The following is a 16677-nucleotide window of genomic DNA, read 5'->3' on the forward strand; positions in this document are numbered from 1 at the left end:
AACTTTAACCTGCGAGGGTTTAAATGCCGTGGAGGTTGCAGGCAACTCTTTGCTGTAGGCTCCTCTCACCTGTTTTTACCAGGGATAGGCCTTTGACCACGTTATCAACTACAACTAAGCTATCTATCTAGGAAGCATTTGCAGGTTAGGACCAATTACTTACAGCATGATTAGTTCGCAATTTTAGCTAATTTATTGGTTGATTACACACACTCACCCGTCCCACCCCCCTTGGCAAGTGCTTTATCCACCTGAGTATTTGGCCAATATTACGCATAGAGACTTGTTGGGTACATATGTACATCTACATCATATTCGTTGATAACCTAAACTGTTTTAAAATTTGGTCTGAAAAGCTTTGAAACCTATTTTTTCCTCATCAATTTATTTGAGGGAAGATCTCGTTGATAGTAATATACTGGTAGACATCAGACTGTCATTTCCTATGCCCCTCATGACCCCGCCCTTATTAAATTGCTTCCATTCCTCAATGTGTGGGATGCTGAATTTATTTTAATTCCTCTACTTCCTGGGGCCTTGTACAGTGCTTATAGAAAGCCTGCACCCATTTCAAAACGTTAAACATTTTTTGCTACTTATTCTGAAATTAAATTACGTTTAAAAAGATTTCAGTTAGCAAATATGTTCTAGAACATTTAATAAAATCAAAATTGAATATCTTGATGGATTAAGTGCCCAGCCCTATTGTAACTAGCTAAATTAGCTAAGACTGTAACCCATCAAGTTCGAACTCGCATACCAATTTTTTGACCTTCACTTGTTAAATTATAGTAATTTTCATGGTACTTCCGAAATCTTGCCTAAATAGTGGGAGGGGCAAGGATGAAACGGTTACGCGGATTCTCATTTGAACTATGGAAAAAAACAATGGAGATTCCTTATCCTTCTGACAAAATGTGATGTTATATTACTATATGGAGCTTTTTGCCATAAATGAAAATGTAGACTTTGATGCAAATCCACAGCACATGACCTAAAGGGCACCACTTGTTTTGCTGTGCATGGTGCTGGCATCATCATATTATGGTGCTATTGGTTATAAGCATGGATTCAGGCTCCTATCAACATAGAAGGGAATATGAATGAACAAAAGTACAGAAAAGTCTTTGAAGAAAACGTGCTGCCCTCTACAAGAAAGCTGAAAGTGGAGAGTCAGTCACCCTTCTTTTTGATATGGATCTCAAACACATAGCCAGTGCTTTCCTGTTATGGCTAAGGAATGACGAGCATTGCCAAAGCAAATAGGTCTGTGTTAACGTGCTAATGCATGCAGCCTTGGTACATTATAGCATCAGACAAGGGGAGGAACTAGCAGGAGCGGATTAAGCAGGTTGCGGTGCAGGCGGTAATTCAATACCATTATTCATGCACCCAAACAGCTGAGAGAACAGCTGAGAGAGGCATGAATACCTCCCTCGACTCAACCAAGACTAGATTGACCAAGTCTCAGGTCCATGGCTGAAAGAGGCTGGTCTAAGAAAGCTATTGATTGAAAGAGGTGAACCCAAATCCCACTCAGTATATATTGTTAGCAATAGGTTTATTTGAAAGCTACACAGTCAAAACACAGACCTAAAAGGGTTATTGTTCTTGAGTAGTGCAGTGAGATCCTCAACCTAAATCTATTAGAAAATTTGTACCATGAAGAAAAGTGTACCCACCAATGCTCCCCAAGGACCTACAACTGCTTTATAAGCAAGAATGGTCAAATGTTTCCAAATCTAGGCAAGCTAAGTTAGCAGAGACATATCGGAGCAGCCTCAAGGTTGCTATTGCTGCCAAAGGTCCAGCAATCACTAATTCAAGTTGTGGAAAGTTCAGTTTAATATATTTTAATATACACACATTTTTTAATATAAGCACATTTTTCACAACAACCTATTCCTTCCCCCTTGAAAGTGTGAAGTATCATGTTTAGTTAAGTCAAAAAAATCCTCATGTAAAGACAAGAAACTCAGGCACTGACACAACAAAATGTGAAAAATTCAAGTAGGTGCAAGCTTTCTATAGACAATGACTCGTATTCCGGTAACTAAACATCATATGTCAGAGCACCTACACTTATTGCCAGGTTGATATTCATTGGAGCGCAAGTGGAGAAGAGTGATACAGTGATGTTTGTTTCGTTCATTTACAATGAGGTTAAAATTGTGTGCTCCTATCTTCTAAGAAAGTGCAGATACATTTAGTATTAAGCAAGCTGCTGAGGAAGCTAGAGTCAAGGTGAAATGCCCTCCTGGTTGTTTAATTCAGCTACACTCAGTTGAAACTCTGTGTTACTAAAGCACCTCTTCACCTATGTGAATGTTTTGTATCCACTGTGCAAGGGTTAGTTTGCATTGTTTGAGCTGCACATGGTTGTTAGATTTTTCGATGATGTCCTTCGCAAGCATGTAAAGGGACAGTTTCTTTATTGACTCGTAGTTTTTCACACCGATCAAGATGACCCATCTTCCAGTGATGATGAAGGGATGCCGTACACAAGACCAGTCAAATTCAAAGCTGCTCATGGCTTCAAGGGACCATTCGACTTTGAACATATTAAAGTGGTGCAGGATCTCAGTGGAGAACATATGGCAAGTGAATTCCTTCTGATCTGGTATCTCTCTAGTGATTCAAGTGCATGTTTGCAAACGACCTATTTTAACAGTTGTATGAAATGTGACTTCTGTTAATTAGATAGCAGAAGATTGCAGTTTACTGTAGCTTGCTGCATTGCAGTGGATATTATCTTTTTTTTAAATATAGTAATCGCAGTTGTGGTAAATTCAGTCCTGACTAAATGTTCTCATTTGTTTCCAGTGAGCTGATAGATAGGCATTTAGTTGCATTTCCCAGTTGTGTGAATGCACCTCTGCTGTATAAGCAAGGGCTGTGGCTTTTTTGTTTAACATTTGTTCTTTCTGCGTGGCCTTTGCTATCCTTTACAAATGAATGCTATCATGATAGTTTTCCTACCACTCTATGATCCACATATTTGTGAAGCAGACGACATGAGGTAAAACCATCTTTACAGTTCTCATTTTCTCTTCATTTTGAGCGACACTATGGGACCTTTCGTGTCCATGAACTGTATTGACACTAATCCTTTGAAAACTAAGTACCTGGTGGTTGTGTTATTCTGTGAGTGTAGCATGTTCTACATCACACTGGCTAATGCAACATCGATAATATTGTGCATCATGATCATCACACTATATATATTTTGCACTCAGTATCTTTCTAGCTGTTGTAACTGGAAACCACAGTTTTCTTTTGTGATATGGATGTAAACATAATGCTAATGAAGAAGTTCATATTTACTCTGGCTTAGAAATTAAATATAAGCAATCTTTCAGAGCCTCAATCAATATCACACAGACTCATAATAAGTAAACAGGAAGGTTTTGTCAAGCATTTGTAGTGCAAGACCATTGCCTTTCAGGCAACTGTAGCGTTGCTCCGAAAGGGCAAGAAGATCACGAACCATACATTGGCACTTCTACAGTTTAACTTGTCAAGCTTTTCTTCGTTAATTCATCTCTTTGTACTAGTATATCTGATAGACTCCTAGCCACACATTCCTTACCTTAGAATTATCCTAAGGCATCAGGCTGGGTCCGCAAATTCTGTGAGCAGTACCCCTGCACACCAGTAGGGTGCATCAATCAGCTCTGTGTAGCGTTGTGTGTTGTCTGCACTGGAAGTGACATGCGCGTTGCCTATTTAGGCGCCACCCCAGCATGCTTGCTTTAGTTCTTTCTTTCTGCACTTGTCAGCGCAGATTTTGAGGGAGCTACCCCTAATCACTTTTTGACTGACCCTTTTTCAACCTTTTGTCGAAGTCTTTTGAGACATCCACTGCCTGCTCTATCACCAACTGGAGCCATACCCTACGGACCGGAGCCTGAGCCCTATTCCTACGGGCTAGAACTTGGAGAAGATTGGGAGGGGCCACAGGACCCTGAGAAATGCCAGCCCCTATACCCCAATGTGGACTGGTGTGAGGACTTGGCGGACATAAGTGGACTGGGCACCTCCCCAGATAATGGCATGGTCTCTCCACCTACCGTGGCTATGGAGGAGGGAGCTTCTTTTGCTATGGTGGTGAGAAGGTTGTCTGAGAACCTGGACATTAGCCTACTCTCAGTGGCAATCAAGACTGACGTCTTGACAGAGGTACTTCAGCTGGGAGTGAATCCCTCTGAACCATTTCTCCCATTTAATGAAGCCCTTACTGATGTCCTGCTCGGGACCTGGTTCATACCTAGCACAGGATCTCCTGTGAACAGGACAATTGCCTGCTGACTTAGTCTCGCCTTAGGAGACTCCAATTTTCTCATGCAACACCTAACCCCATAGAGCTTGGTGGGACAAGCCTCCATGTTCTGTGATAACTCTGGCATTTTCCCTACAACTCCACCGGATAGGAAGTCCAAGATGCTGAACACCTTACGCAAAAAAGTTTTCTTCCACCAGCCTGGCCCTGCTGTCCGTGAACATCACATGCCTTTTGGGCTGTTACTCCAGTTGTGAGAAGTTGGCCTGATGTATGATATCACTAGTTCTAGTGTACACCTTATATCAGTCCAAACAACCCTTATGGTGATTGGTTGTAAAGTCAACCTTATAGACCAGCTATCCTAGTGGTAGCATTGACAAGAGCAGTCTTAGGCTAAACTCTGAATGGCATGTGAAGCCAGCTGTGATACCACATATAATCCCTTGAATACCAAATGAAAGGACACCACAACAGATATATATATAAAATAAAGTGTATTTATTCTAGTCAAACCCTCAGCACTCTTTATGAGATTAGAGGTAAGTACAACACAGTCTTATTTATGCATACATTAAGTCACACAGGTAAGTAATACAGTTAGGCCCTAGGGGCCACGCAAACCATATACTAAAGAAGTGGTATAAGGACCACTGTCACGGAAATAGGATAGGCCTAGGCCTAGGGAATCGCTGGGGCTACACTACACTAGCAACAGTTAGGAAGTGGGAGGCCCACGGGATTCAGGTGCAGAGTGGAAACACTCGCGCGTAATGCGTAAAAGTCGATAGAATTACTAGCAGTTAGAAATTAACAGTTTAAGGACACTTCTGAAGCAGCTAGAGAGTCGAGACTCGGAAACTAGACCCTAGGATAGTCACTACCCTTGTGAGCACCGAAGTACCCAAGTTACCTAGCCCACGGACTGCGGGTGCATAGGTGTGAACTTGCGTCGGGTTTCGTCGTGGACTTCTATGGATGCCTGAAGGAAATTTGCTGACAGGCAGTCAGTGAAGAGTGTCCGGTGGATCCCAAGGCTGGGATCAAGAAGAGAGGATACCTGCAAGCAGAAGGGACAGAGTCAAGGTCACTACCCAGTGACCACGTGGAACCAGGAAGGAACCAGGCGATGTCGTGAAGATTGCAGGTGAAGGTGAAGCTTGTCGCTGTAGCCACGGGGACCAGGAAACGTCGAGGACGACCAGGACCAGGAGGCGAGCTGTCCCACGAAGGCTCTTGCTGTCGGCGGCGTCGAAGTCGAACTAGGACTCACCAAGCCTTGGCAAGCGGAACCCACGAAGAACGGAGGACTTGCTTCTGGTGCAGACCAAGAAGGTCTGGGGTGCTTTTCCTTTGCAAGGAAGCGGGAGCCAGTCTGGAGGAGCCAAACCAGCAGTGAAGATTTCAGGATGCGTCGTCACAGAGGCCACTAGCCAACTGGCAAGCAACCGGACAGACGCGGCAAGCAGGAAAATGCAGAAGGGCCCCACGCAGGACTCGTGGAGTGTGGGGGGCTGATCTTCGGTGCAGATGGTGCTTGGGGTTGGGGCTTCTCAATCCCCGGTGCACAACTTCGAGGGTGCCTCAGAAGCTGCGCTGGAAGATACTAGCCACTTTTCCCAGGTAGCCGGTCCCACGTCTCTCGTCGCCTCCACGGATCTCAGCTCGGCTGTGGATGTGGATCAGGGTCGGAGAAGTCTGGAAGTCCAGGCTCTGGTCGGGCTCTGCAGTCGGTCCCTCGTAGAACTTCAGCAAAGCAAAGGGTATTCTCTTGATGGTGCCTGTTTGCACAGGGTAGCCACTCCTTGGCCACAAGGGAGATTCTTCAGTCTTCTTCTTTCGTCGAATGTCGAAGGTCCAGAGTTTCTGTTCAAGTTGCAGGTTTATTTATTTATTTTTGGCATTTGTAGAGCGCGAACGAATACCCGTGGGCGTCTCGGCGCTAGACTGAGCAGCTGACTCTCCCCATCAACGGAGAGACCGGAAGGATTTACTGGTTAAACAACCAGGTTTTCAGGCTCTTGCGAAACTGAAGTAATGATTTGCTGGATCTAATATGCTGAGGCAGCATATTCCAAATCTTGGGTGCTGCTACCGTAAAGCGGCGATCACCCCATGAGACTGGTTAAGAGCGTGGGACCACTAGATAATCGAGAGCCATGGATCTGAGTTGTCTAGTTGGTCTGTAAGGTTTTAGCTGGTCCTTAAGAGGGCGTGGACCTTGGTCATGTAGAACTTTGTAAATTATGCAGAGGGATTTGAACGTAATCCTGTTTTTGATTGTTAACCAGTGAAATGTCCTAATAGTGTCCGAGATGGGTGCAAACTTGGGTGTTCTAGACAGGAGACGTGCTGCCACATTCTGTATTGTTTGTAGTTTTTTTGTGACTCTGGTTTGGCTATTTAGAAAAAGCGAGTTACAATAATCCAAGGAAGAGAGGACCAAGGAACTAACCAGAGTTTTGACAGCAGCATCTGGGAGAAAAGGGATGATTTTTCTTATCTTCAATTTGTAGTGGGCTGTAGCTGCTACTTTATTAGCATGTGCCATAAAATTGAGATGATCATCAAAGATAATTCCCAGATTCCTGACCTTGGAGGTCGGGTTGGGTGGAGTGCCGAAATCTGGGGGCCACCAAGGAGTAGGCCAAGTCGGAGAGAGGGGTCCGAAGATGACCACCTCCGTTTTATCGGAATTAAGCTTTAGGCAGTTATCTGCCATCCACTCTCCTATCAGACTCATGGCATTTTGAAAGCGCTCTGCCACTTCCGTCCCTTCACCCTTAATGGCCAACACCAGTTGCGTGTCGTCTGCATATAAGGTTAGGCTCATGCGGGGGTGGGTGGGTTCTCTTTGGTTCGTAGCGTGTTTGAGGGTGGGGTTTTTCTTTCTGGGTTTATAGGCTTGTTTGGAAAAGCAGATGACGGACAGTGGATCATCCGGACCAGCCTCGACATCCTTCTGAGCCCCCATTGAATTTCGCCGCCCGACCCTAGGGTTGTGGGCTGAATGGCTGTGTAAGAAACTTACGGCGGGGGGACGGAGGGGTGTGTCTCATTGATCTTGCTTGTTATATAATGCTGGTCGATTATGTAACGATTTACTGATTCCTGCAATAAAAATATATTTAAAAAAAAAAAAAAAGGTTAGGCTCATCCCAGATGCCTTGATTAAACCTGCAAGGTCCGACACATAGATATTAAATAGCGTCGGACTCAGGGATGAACCTTGAGGAACCCCACACGGGAGCGACAGCTTAGCTGATTGGTATGGCCCCAGGGTGACCACCTTAGTTCTATCGGCAAGGAAGGATGAGAGTAAATCTCTTGCCATATGGTCGATGCCCTTCTTCCCGACACGGTCAACCAAAATTTTATGGTTGACCGTGTCAAAGGCTGCCGAGAGATCCAGCAGTACAAGCAACGCTGTCATGCCCTGGTCACGAATAGTTCTAATGTCATCGGCTGCTTTAAGGAGGGCGGTTTCCGTGCCGTGGTATTTGCGGAAGCCGTACTGTGTGTCATCCAGGAGCTGATGAGTCTCTTAAGTATTCTGAGAGCTGCTGATTCTTCGCCTTTTCTGCCACTTTGGCTATGAAAGGGAGACTAGCTATGGGCCGATAGTTCTTGAGCTCTTCCATGTCAAGGCTAGGTTTTTTTAGTAGGGGTTTGATCAGCGTGTTTTTGAGACAGTCGGGATAGGTCCCGGAGGTCAGTATGGTATTACAGACATGGGTAATGACAGGGACAGTAGTGTCCATCGCCATGGAGAATACTGAGGAGGGGCAAGGGTCCAAGGCCGAACCTGATTTAATAGAATTCATGATAGTAATTATCTGATCAGTGGAGAGAGTACTGAAGCTGGTCATGGAATTACTGGCGACAGTGCGAGCAAGGGAGACTTTACTGGTGTTCTTTTTGGAGGAAAAAGCTTGGTAGATGTTGTTAACCTTGGAATAGAAGAATTCAGACCACGCGTCGCAGAGTAATTGAGACGGGGGGGGGGATTTAGATCTGGCGCATTACCAGTCAGAGTTTTTGTTATGGTGAACAGTTGTCTGCTAGAGTTTTTAGCTGTTTCAATTTGCTCCGAAAAATATGTTTTTTTGGTCGCGACAATCATGGATTTATAGGTGGCCAGTGATTCTTAGTATATAATCTTACTTTTGGCGTCATAACTTTTGCGCCATTGCCTCTCTTTATTCCTGCTTATTTGTTTTGAAGCTCTTAGTTCGTCCGTGAACCAAGGAGCAGTAGGTGCGCTTCTATTCCTGGAGTAACGCTTGGTGGGTACCAGGTGATTTGAGGCCTTGCCGAACCAGTCATAAAATTGATTAGTAGCGGTAGTGGGATCATCAGATAAAATAGGGCGGGTTTTATCTAATGGTGTTATGAGTTTTTCCTGGTCTAAGCTCTTCCAAACTTTAAAGGGGGGTGGTTTAGGAGATTTAGCCTTGTTCCTCACTGGTTCCTTGATTTTCAGGTTCAGAATAATCTACTCTCCTGGGGCCCAGCTACCACTCTTATCCAAATCTGGGGGGCTGGGTTACCTGCTAGGTCACGCCTTATGGGTGGGACCTGGGAGGGGGGTGGTTACACCCCCTTCCCTTTGTCCAGTTTCGCGCCAGGACTGGGGCTGGAGTGCCCCAGCACCGGTTTGAACTGGACTATGCACGGGACACCTTGTGTGCCCCAGGCATGTCTCATTCTTTTCATTCCTCCCTGCCCCAATACACTAAGGCCTGTCTGGGGTGGTGCTCGCACCTCCCAAGGCAGGAAACCTATTGTCCAAGCCTCCCTTGCCGGGATCACTCCCAGCAGCAGGAGGTCAGACTCGTGTCTGTGGCAGCAGCATCCATTTTGTGATGCTGGGGCTCTGGTTAACTTTAACCGGGTAAGTAGGTTACAACATGTCTTCTCCCTCTAGAAGGGAGGGATAATATCCTCATCCCCAGAAATGGGATGGGGGTATTATTCCAAAGTGTTAGACTCCTTACATGACATGTTTTGATAAAGCCAAACCATAGTTACCATAACCGTTTAAGATTACAAGGCACTTTAAGAGTATATGGTAGGCTATATCATAGAACAGCTATAAGGACATGGTTCCTAAAGCTGCAGACAGGCTCAGCTCATGCTAGAGCGCCATCTCACATGTTACCAAGCACTCTGCCTCCAGGATTGTTAAGGCCTGCCATAGGAGTGGCTGATAGGTACACATGTGTCTATATGTAAGTCAGGTATAGGAATACTACACCTAAGCAAGGGGTGATTACACGACCTTGCCCCAGCTGAGTTATCAGCCAGTTGTGTCATAATGGAAGGCCAGGCCAGGGGTGGCATAATACATGCTGCAGCCCCTGGTAGGCCTAGGGTACACCTATGCCCTGGGTACCTAAGGTACACTGTACAGGGGCCAATAAGGTGACCCTATCCAAATGGGTTATGCACCTAAAGTACATAGTATCAATTTAGAGAGAGAACAGCAGGGCTGTGGGTCTGATTAGCAGGCCCACAGCCACATCTAAGTCGAAAACCAGTAAAGCAAAAGCAAAAAGTGGGGGTGAACATAGAAAGCAGACCCTACTCTCCTACACCAGTGCACTGTGGTATTAGATTGCACATGTGCTGCCTGTGGTCCCCGAGGCTCCCAGGCCGTAATCTTCACGGCTGTGGCATACTGGAGATGCAGCGAAGTTCACAATCCGATATGGGCTGGACACGGGGACTAGCTTGGCAGAGCAGTTTCTTTGTCAGTGGCTTTATGGCGTCACGCCTGGCTGAGAACTGTTTTTTAAGGGGATGTTCAAGCCTCGCTTATGGACATGCCCATTGATGGCTTCCATCTCTTCGGAATTGAGTTGGACTCAGCGCTGGAGCGCTTCAAGGATAGCATTGCTACGGCCAGGTCATGGGCCTTTCCATGGCCCTGCCAATCTCAGTCGACCTTTCACTCCTTTCATAGCCACGAAAGGGGTTTCCAGATGCGTTCTCACCTGCCCAGCCGTGCAGAAGATCCCCAGCCTCCTTGTGCCTGAGGAAGTGGTACCCCCATACCCTGTGGGTTGGGCAGCAAGATTGGGTCAGTCCTCTTCCTCCCAGCAGCTGTAGCCTCCAAACCACTTTGATTCGCCCTTCAACCTTCATGGTAAACAGTGGGAGGCAGGATATGGCATCACCTGCACCACTGGAGGTCCATAACATCAGACTGTTGGGTTCTCCAGATTGTTGAAAGGGGCTGCTTCCTCTCCTTCTTGACTTTACTTCCACCTATCCCACTTACTTGCAACAGGCTGACCGAGGACCATCTCTCCTTAAACCGCCAGGAAGTAACGGTTTTCTTGGGCAACAAAGCCTTGGAGAGGGCGCCGATGCCATAAGTAAGTTGTGGTTGTTATTCCCGCTACTTTCTGGTGCCCAAAGAGGACAGATGCTTTCGTCCTATCTTAGACCTGGGCCCTCTCAATTTTTTCCTCAAGAAGGAGAAATTTAAAATGCTCATTTTCGCTCAAGTTCTCCATGTCCTGGACCTGGGAGACTGGATTGTAACTTTGAACTTGCAGGGTGCATATTTCCACATTTCAATCCGGCCTGCCCACAGGTGTTACCTGCGGTTCGTGATGAGCCACAAGCACTTTCAATTCACTATGTTCCCCTTAGGCCTTACCAGCGCCCCTCAGGTGTTCACCAAGGTGATGGTGGTGGTTGCAGCTCCTCTGCAGAGATCAGTTTACCCGTCTTTTCCTTTCTCGACAAATGGCTGTTTAAGGTGGGCTCGCCCCAGGCAAATTCAAATTTTTATTTCCGATATGCATGCATATCTTATTCACTTCGCAACGCTTGTTATACAGTAAGTGCAATTGTTAAATATATTTTTAAGTGGTAATTCGAGGGTGGGGTTAGGGATGCTCGTTAGCAGCAATAAAAGGATTGCAAGTTTCATTATATGCTGCCAAGAGCTAAAAAGTTGTTTTTGGATTGGTGGACATTGTAAAGGAGTACAAGTTGAATAGCTGAAGGTGGACTGAAAGCTTACTTTACCTGAGCTGACAAATTTGTAAATGCGGTTTGCACCTTGGTCTACTGGTAGAGTGCGCATAAAATGCTGTGTGCAGTAAACCATTAGATTGTTCCTAATTTCTTTATTTTTTTGACAGGGTGCGGTGTGGACTATGAAATTTTCTCACTGCGGTCGTTTACTTGCATCAGCAGGACAAGACAACGTCGTAAGGATATGGGTCTTAAAGAATGCGTTTGACTATTTTAACAACATGCGCATGAAATATAACACTGAAGGTAACTCGTGCTTATGTTACTGATCTATAGTGTATGGTGTGTGATTTTGTTTTCCGTTCTATTTTTATTACTTAAGGACCCCTTTATTGTCAAGGAAAATTACAACTGACAAGATATTTGTTTGAAAAATGTACTTTTGAATATTAGCATTATTTGAAGGAAAAAGTATTTAAGCGCACAGGGCACTCATAAAGATTATAATGTAACTTATATTTCATGCCGGTAGGACTTGGTACATCGAAGTGGCTGCTGCCAGGGAGTACTTTTTAGCTGCAGTTTACATACCGTGATGAATTTATAAGCGTATGTAGTGTATTACTGATCGTCTCCCCAAGATATGTTACTGAACATTTTCTACTGTTTTTTTCAAAGAAATTTGTCACTGGAAAAGTGGGATCGGATATTCTCAAGGCCTTTCCACCTCTGCAAGACTATATCCTCCACAGTTTTGCCCCTTTCTAGGCTATTCCAGAGGGTTGCCATAATGCTCACTCCATTGTCCACCGCAACAGACACCCCAGTCCTGTTGGTGTGGGGAACATGCAGACACTGCCCAGGCCATCAGAGACCATATACATATCAGTCACCAGCCCCACTGGCCTCCACCTACAAGCTGCTTTACTTTGTCCTTAGCAGCTTTCATGTCCCTGTCCTGCAGTCCCATTGACGGCCCTGGCAGTTCAAGGTGGGCCAGGAGCATTTTCAATTTTCCGTACACATCTTCAGAAGTTGGGGACCCCAGTTTTCCCCTACCTCGATGACTGACTGTTGAAGTTGGGCTCACCGCAGTCAGTTGTAAACCACCTCCAGACGATTGAGAACCTGATATGGTTTGGATTCTGGATCAACATGCCAAAATCCCACCAACCCATTTGCAGAAACTCTCTTTCAATAGTCATCCTGGATACAGTGTAGTTTTGGGCCTTCCCTTCACCACAACTCCAAGACATTCGGGCTGTGAGTAGATGTTCACGGTTGGCTGTTTAATCTATTAGGCTCTAAATTTTACCTTAAAATTTAAAATTTCATAACTCCGGTTCTACTGAAGTTTGTCATTTTTGGTGTCAAGTAATATATTAACTTTAACTCTATTTTTCCAAAGTGGTGTGGGATTTTCCTTGTGTTGTTTTTTCATTTTATTACTGTTTGTGTGCTGCATAAATACTTTACACATTGCCTGACTGCTTTTGTGTCAGGCTACCAGAGGGTAAGCACAGGTTAACTTAGTGACTTTTTGGTTCACCCTGATAAGGATTGTGGCACAATTTCTCCCCCCCATGTTTTGACATTGTGCAATAAGATGAGGTCATCAAAAACAAATGGAATCTATCCCTCGTCAGCAGGGCTTGCATGAGAGTTTCAACATCTGGATCAGAACTAATGGTGATATTTAAAACTAAAGTAGTTTAACCGCTGTTATTTGGCAGCATGCAACAAAAAAACGATGTACTCAGATAAATTTGTTAGTTACTGAAAGTCCTGTGTTAAGTCCAACAAGTTCACGATCTACCAAAATAAGTTGTTCCTGACAATTTTGTTCTTATCTGGCAACTTACTGTAGCCTCGTGATGTATACTGAATCTACAGGTGAACATTGTGAAATGGAACACTGTGACAACCTTAACCTCTGGTGTGGAAAACTAGGAGGAGCTCTAGAGATACCACAACATAGTAGGATGCCATTTGGGTATAACTGGTCCCAGTTAGGAATATTGACGAGGTCTCATACTACTGCATTGGGAAGTATGTATGTGCAGTTATGCATTGAGTACATTATGCGATATACCGCATACATTATGCGATATACCAAATACATTGTTTGGACAAAGGTTCAATGTAAGTCTATGATATGTAGATGTATTTTTGATTCTACTCAAAAACAGTTTTGAAGCATAATGTAAATAAACAATGAACATTTCCAAAATGTCAAACGGCTAATAAATTGTGATAAAAGGAAACTATAGCATTCATTTAATTTCGTAAAGAGAATGGTATATATTTGCTCTAACAATTTTAAACCGCTTTTCATTTCTGTTTAGGGCGTGTATCTCCTTCACCTTCTCAGGAAAGTCTGAATTCTTCCAAGTCAGATACTGATGCTGGGGTATGTTAAACAGCTGTACAATCATTATACAGTATATGAAAATAAGCTACAACGTTGGGTAAAAAAGCATATGTATAGGGGTATTTAGCAAATAAGCCTCATAATGCATGATATCATTTGTGTAAATCAGCTGACAATTATTTTTGTGAACAATTCATAAGTTTAGTGCCATAAATAAAACCAGTTGTAGCATTTGAGAAGAATCAGTTAACCTTACCCTATGAGGAATTTAAATACATTACTTAGAGTTTTGAATTGAGAGCGTTAATTTACTGCCGCAGCAAATATTTAGTTATAATACTCTTCTAGACGTGTAGGTTTGTGATTGATTGTTCCGAATATGTAGTCGTTTTGTTCATATTAACTTGTTAATGTATCAGTTATTTATGGAAACAATTCGAGACAATACCAACTAATTGAAAGCATGCGGGGTAACACTCTTGCTAAGATAAGTTGTTTGGCATTAAAGTGACAAAAAATCAGTAGGGGCTGCTACTGAATGGGCGTGAGGGGGGAGAGAAGGGAGGGGATTAAAAATACATTAAAAAAAACACTCACCTGGGTGCTGCCAGCCGCCGCCTTTCCCTCCATCCTCTCGTCCTCCCCCTGGCTTTTGTGGCAGTAGGTAGCACCCAGACTCTCCTGAGCCAATCATAACGCTGCAATGTAGTGTTCAGTGCTGACAGAGAATGGGACCCTGGTCATGTTCTCCACCCAGGCTGTAATGCAGCCTGGGTGGGGAACATCCAAAGTGCGCTTGAATGTTTGGCCAGCCCCAGAGAGTAGGCGTAACATTAATTGGCACCTAGGAGGGTGTCACGACTCCTAACCCAGCCTCAAAACAACCTGGCCCGTCTCCAAACAATGAGCCGGTACGTTTAAATAAAATTATAATAACATTAAGTTATTATCATTTTATTTTTCCATTTTCTTATTGCTCACTCAGTGAGCAGTAGGCGGAGGAGCCGCCACTGTTAAAAGTGCATGCTTTGCTATAAACTGCACAAACTATAATTCATTTTTGCTTGTTTCTTCCTCCACCATATTCTCCGGATGGACCAAATTGTCATTGTAGGCACCCACTCCCCATATTGTTTTGGCCAGGACCTGGGGCCGATATTGGTCCAAGGAGGGATCTGCATGTCCCCTCCTAAATCATAAATCCAGAGAGGCCCAGGGTATGGGGTCCACAAGACTAAATTGGCCTGAGGGGGCCATATGTCCCCCTCCTCCTAATTTTTGATGGCATGGCCCTGGGTTTGGGGGTCCCTGGAGCCAAATCCTGCCTAGGGAGTGGGTACTGCCTGCATCCATCCCCATTTACTATCTGGATAGGCCCTTGCGATAGGGGCACCAGGGCTGTAATTGGCCTGGGGAGGGGGGGTTACGTGGCTCCTCACGATTGCGTGCTTATGGGAGGTTGGCCACAGGGCCTGGCCATAGACCATACCCTGCAGCTAACCAACATGCCGCGCACAGCCTTCGATCATGTGCCGCGTGGGGTTGGGTGCCTGTGGCCAACTCCACACAGCGCATGGCCTTTGCCTGTGCGCAACGCTGGTTTCGGTGCCTATGGGGTGTTAGGTGCATGGCCTGGCTGCAGGCCCTGCCACCAACCTCCTGCCACACAAGGCCTTTGAGGGTTAAAAATTCACAGAAAAAAAGGTTACAGGGACGTTATAATTAAGAAATAAAATGTTACAAGCCTTAGAAATTTACCCCCCCCCCCCCCCAAAAAAAAATAGTGAATATACACACACACACATATACTGAAATCATGTCCTCTCCTTCATATTGGTGTTTTGTTGCTATTGTTCCCTTCAGCTTCATACAGAAAGATACATTCAAGGTTATCTGCTCCTGTCTTAATTTGTTGATATAGGGAAATGAAGGGGGCTGTGTTTGCCAATTAGTAACATACTATGGCACTGTACCTGCCACCGCAGGGATTTATTTCCTACTTAAAGTATCTCTAGTAATGACCTAAAGTACTGCAGGCTGGCACTGGAAGGACTTGTCTAATTCAAGAGGGACAAACTTGTAGCAGCTTGTTTTACTGTACCTTTGTGGAATGCTTTTCAAGCACTTGTTGCTGACTCAAGAGGGACATCTGGTGGTAACTTCAATACTGCATCTTTGTCCAGGACATGTAAAGTACAATGTGTTTGGTATATTCTTGAATAGTGTTCAGTTTCTCTCCTGAGGAATAATAATAAAGTTATTTATAGAGCACCTGGTTACTTTGACTGAAGTGTACCCGCTCTAAAATTTCACTCTCTGGCACCTATAGAGCTCACTCCAGAAATGGCCTTTAGGTCTGTCTAAATAGACCTGTTTTGAGTTTCTTTTGAAAGGCCAATGTATTGCTCGGAGTACCAGAGGCAAGGCATTCCAATATTTAAAGGCCAACAAACTGAAAGAGCATCCTCTCATGCGTGCTCTTTTTACAGTAGGTATGGCGGCTAAAAAGGCCCCTGCAGACCTGAGACTTCTGCCTGGTAGGTAGGGTTTGACAAGAGAGTGCAAATAACAAGGCCCTTTATCATTCAGGATTCTGTGACACATGGCTTTAAAAGACACATTCTTGCCCAGTGGCAGCCAGTACAAGTTAGCAAGAGCTGGGCCTGTAGGCGTTCGCCTCAGGAGTTCAAGCATTAGAAAGCTGCCACATTCTTCACCCTCTGTAGTCTCTGCAATCTAGCTTATGAGACTCCCATATACAACACATTGCAATAGTCCAGTAAGATTATCAGTGCCTAGACTACTGAGTTTCTGGTGGCTTCTGGTAGAAACAACAATATCTTTTTAAGGGGTTTCAGAACCCCAAAATATTTCCCCGCTAGGCTGGTGATCTGATTGTCGAACAACTGGTTCTTAACTTTCGACTTGGGATCAGGTAGTGACCCAAGTAACTCAGGCCACCAAGTAGAGGACCAGATTGATAGTTGCTTCCCTAAAATAAGAGTCTCAGTTTTTCCGACATTTAGTTTAAGGCAGC

At 44.6% G+C, this 16677-nt stretch overlaps 1 protein-coding gene across 2 annotated transcripts in view; it reads left to right on the forward strand.

Annotated features, from left to right (window-relative positions):
• WDR44 (WD repeat domain 44) overlaps nucleotides 1–16677 on the forward strand; it is a 616515-nt gene that overhangs the window by 385546 nt on the left and 214292 nt on the right. For both annotated transcript variants that reach the window (XM_085607883.1, XM_085607885.1), the window contains 3 exons: nucleotides 2446–2597; nucleotides 11437–11575; nucleotides 13615–13679. In XM_085607883.1, coding sequence (XP_085464009.1) covers nucleotides 2446–2597; nucleotides 11437–11575; nucleotides 13615–13679 — 356 coding nt within the window. The remainder of the gene's footprint in view (nucleotides 1–2445; nucleotides 2598–11436; nucleotides 11576–13614; nucleotides 13680–16677) is intronic.

The sequence above is a fragment of the Triturus cristatus genome, chromosome 5_2, assembly GCF_964204655.1.
Source record: "Triturus cristatus chromosome 5_2, aTriCri1.1, whole genome shotgun sequence".
In the NCBI taxonomy this organism is placed as follows: Eukaryota; Metazoa; Chordata; class Amphibia; order Caudata; family Salamandridae; genus Triturus; species Triturus cristatus.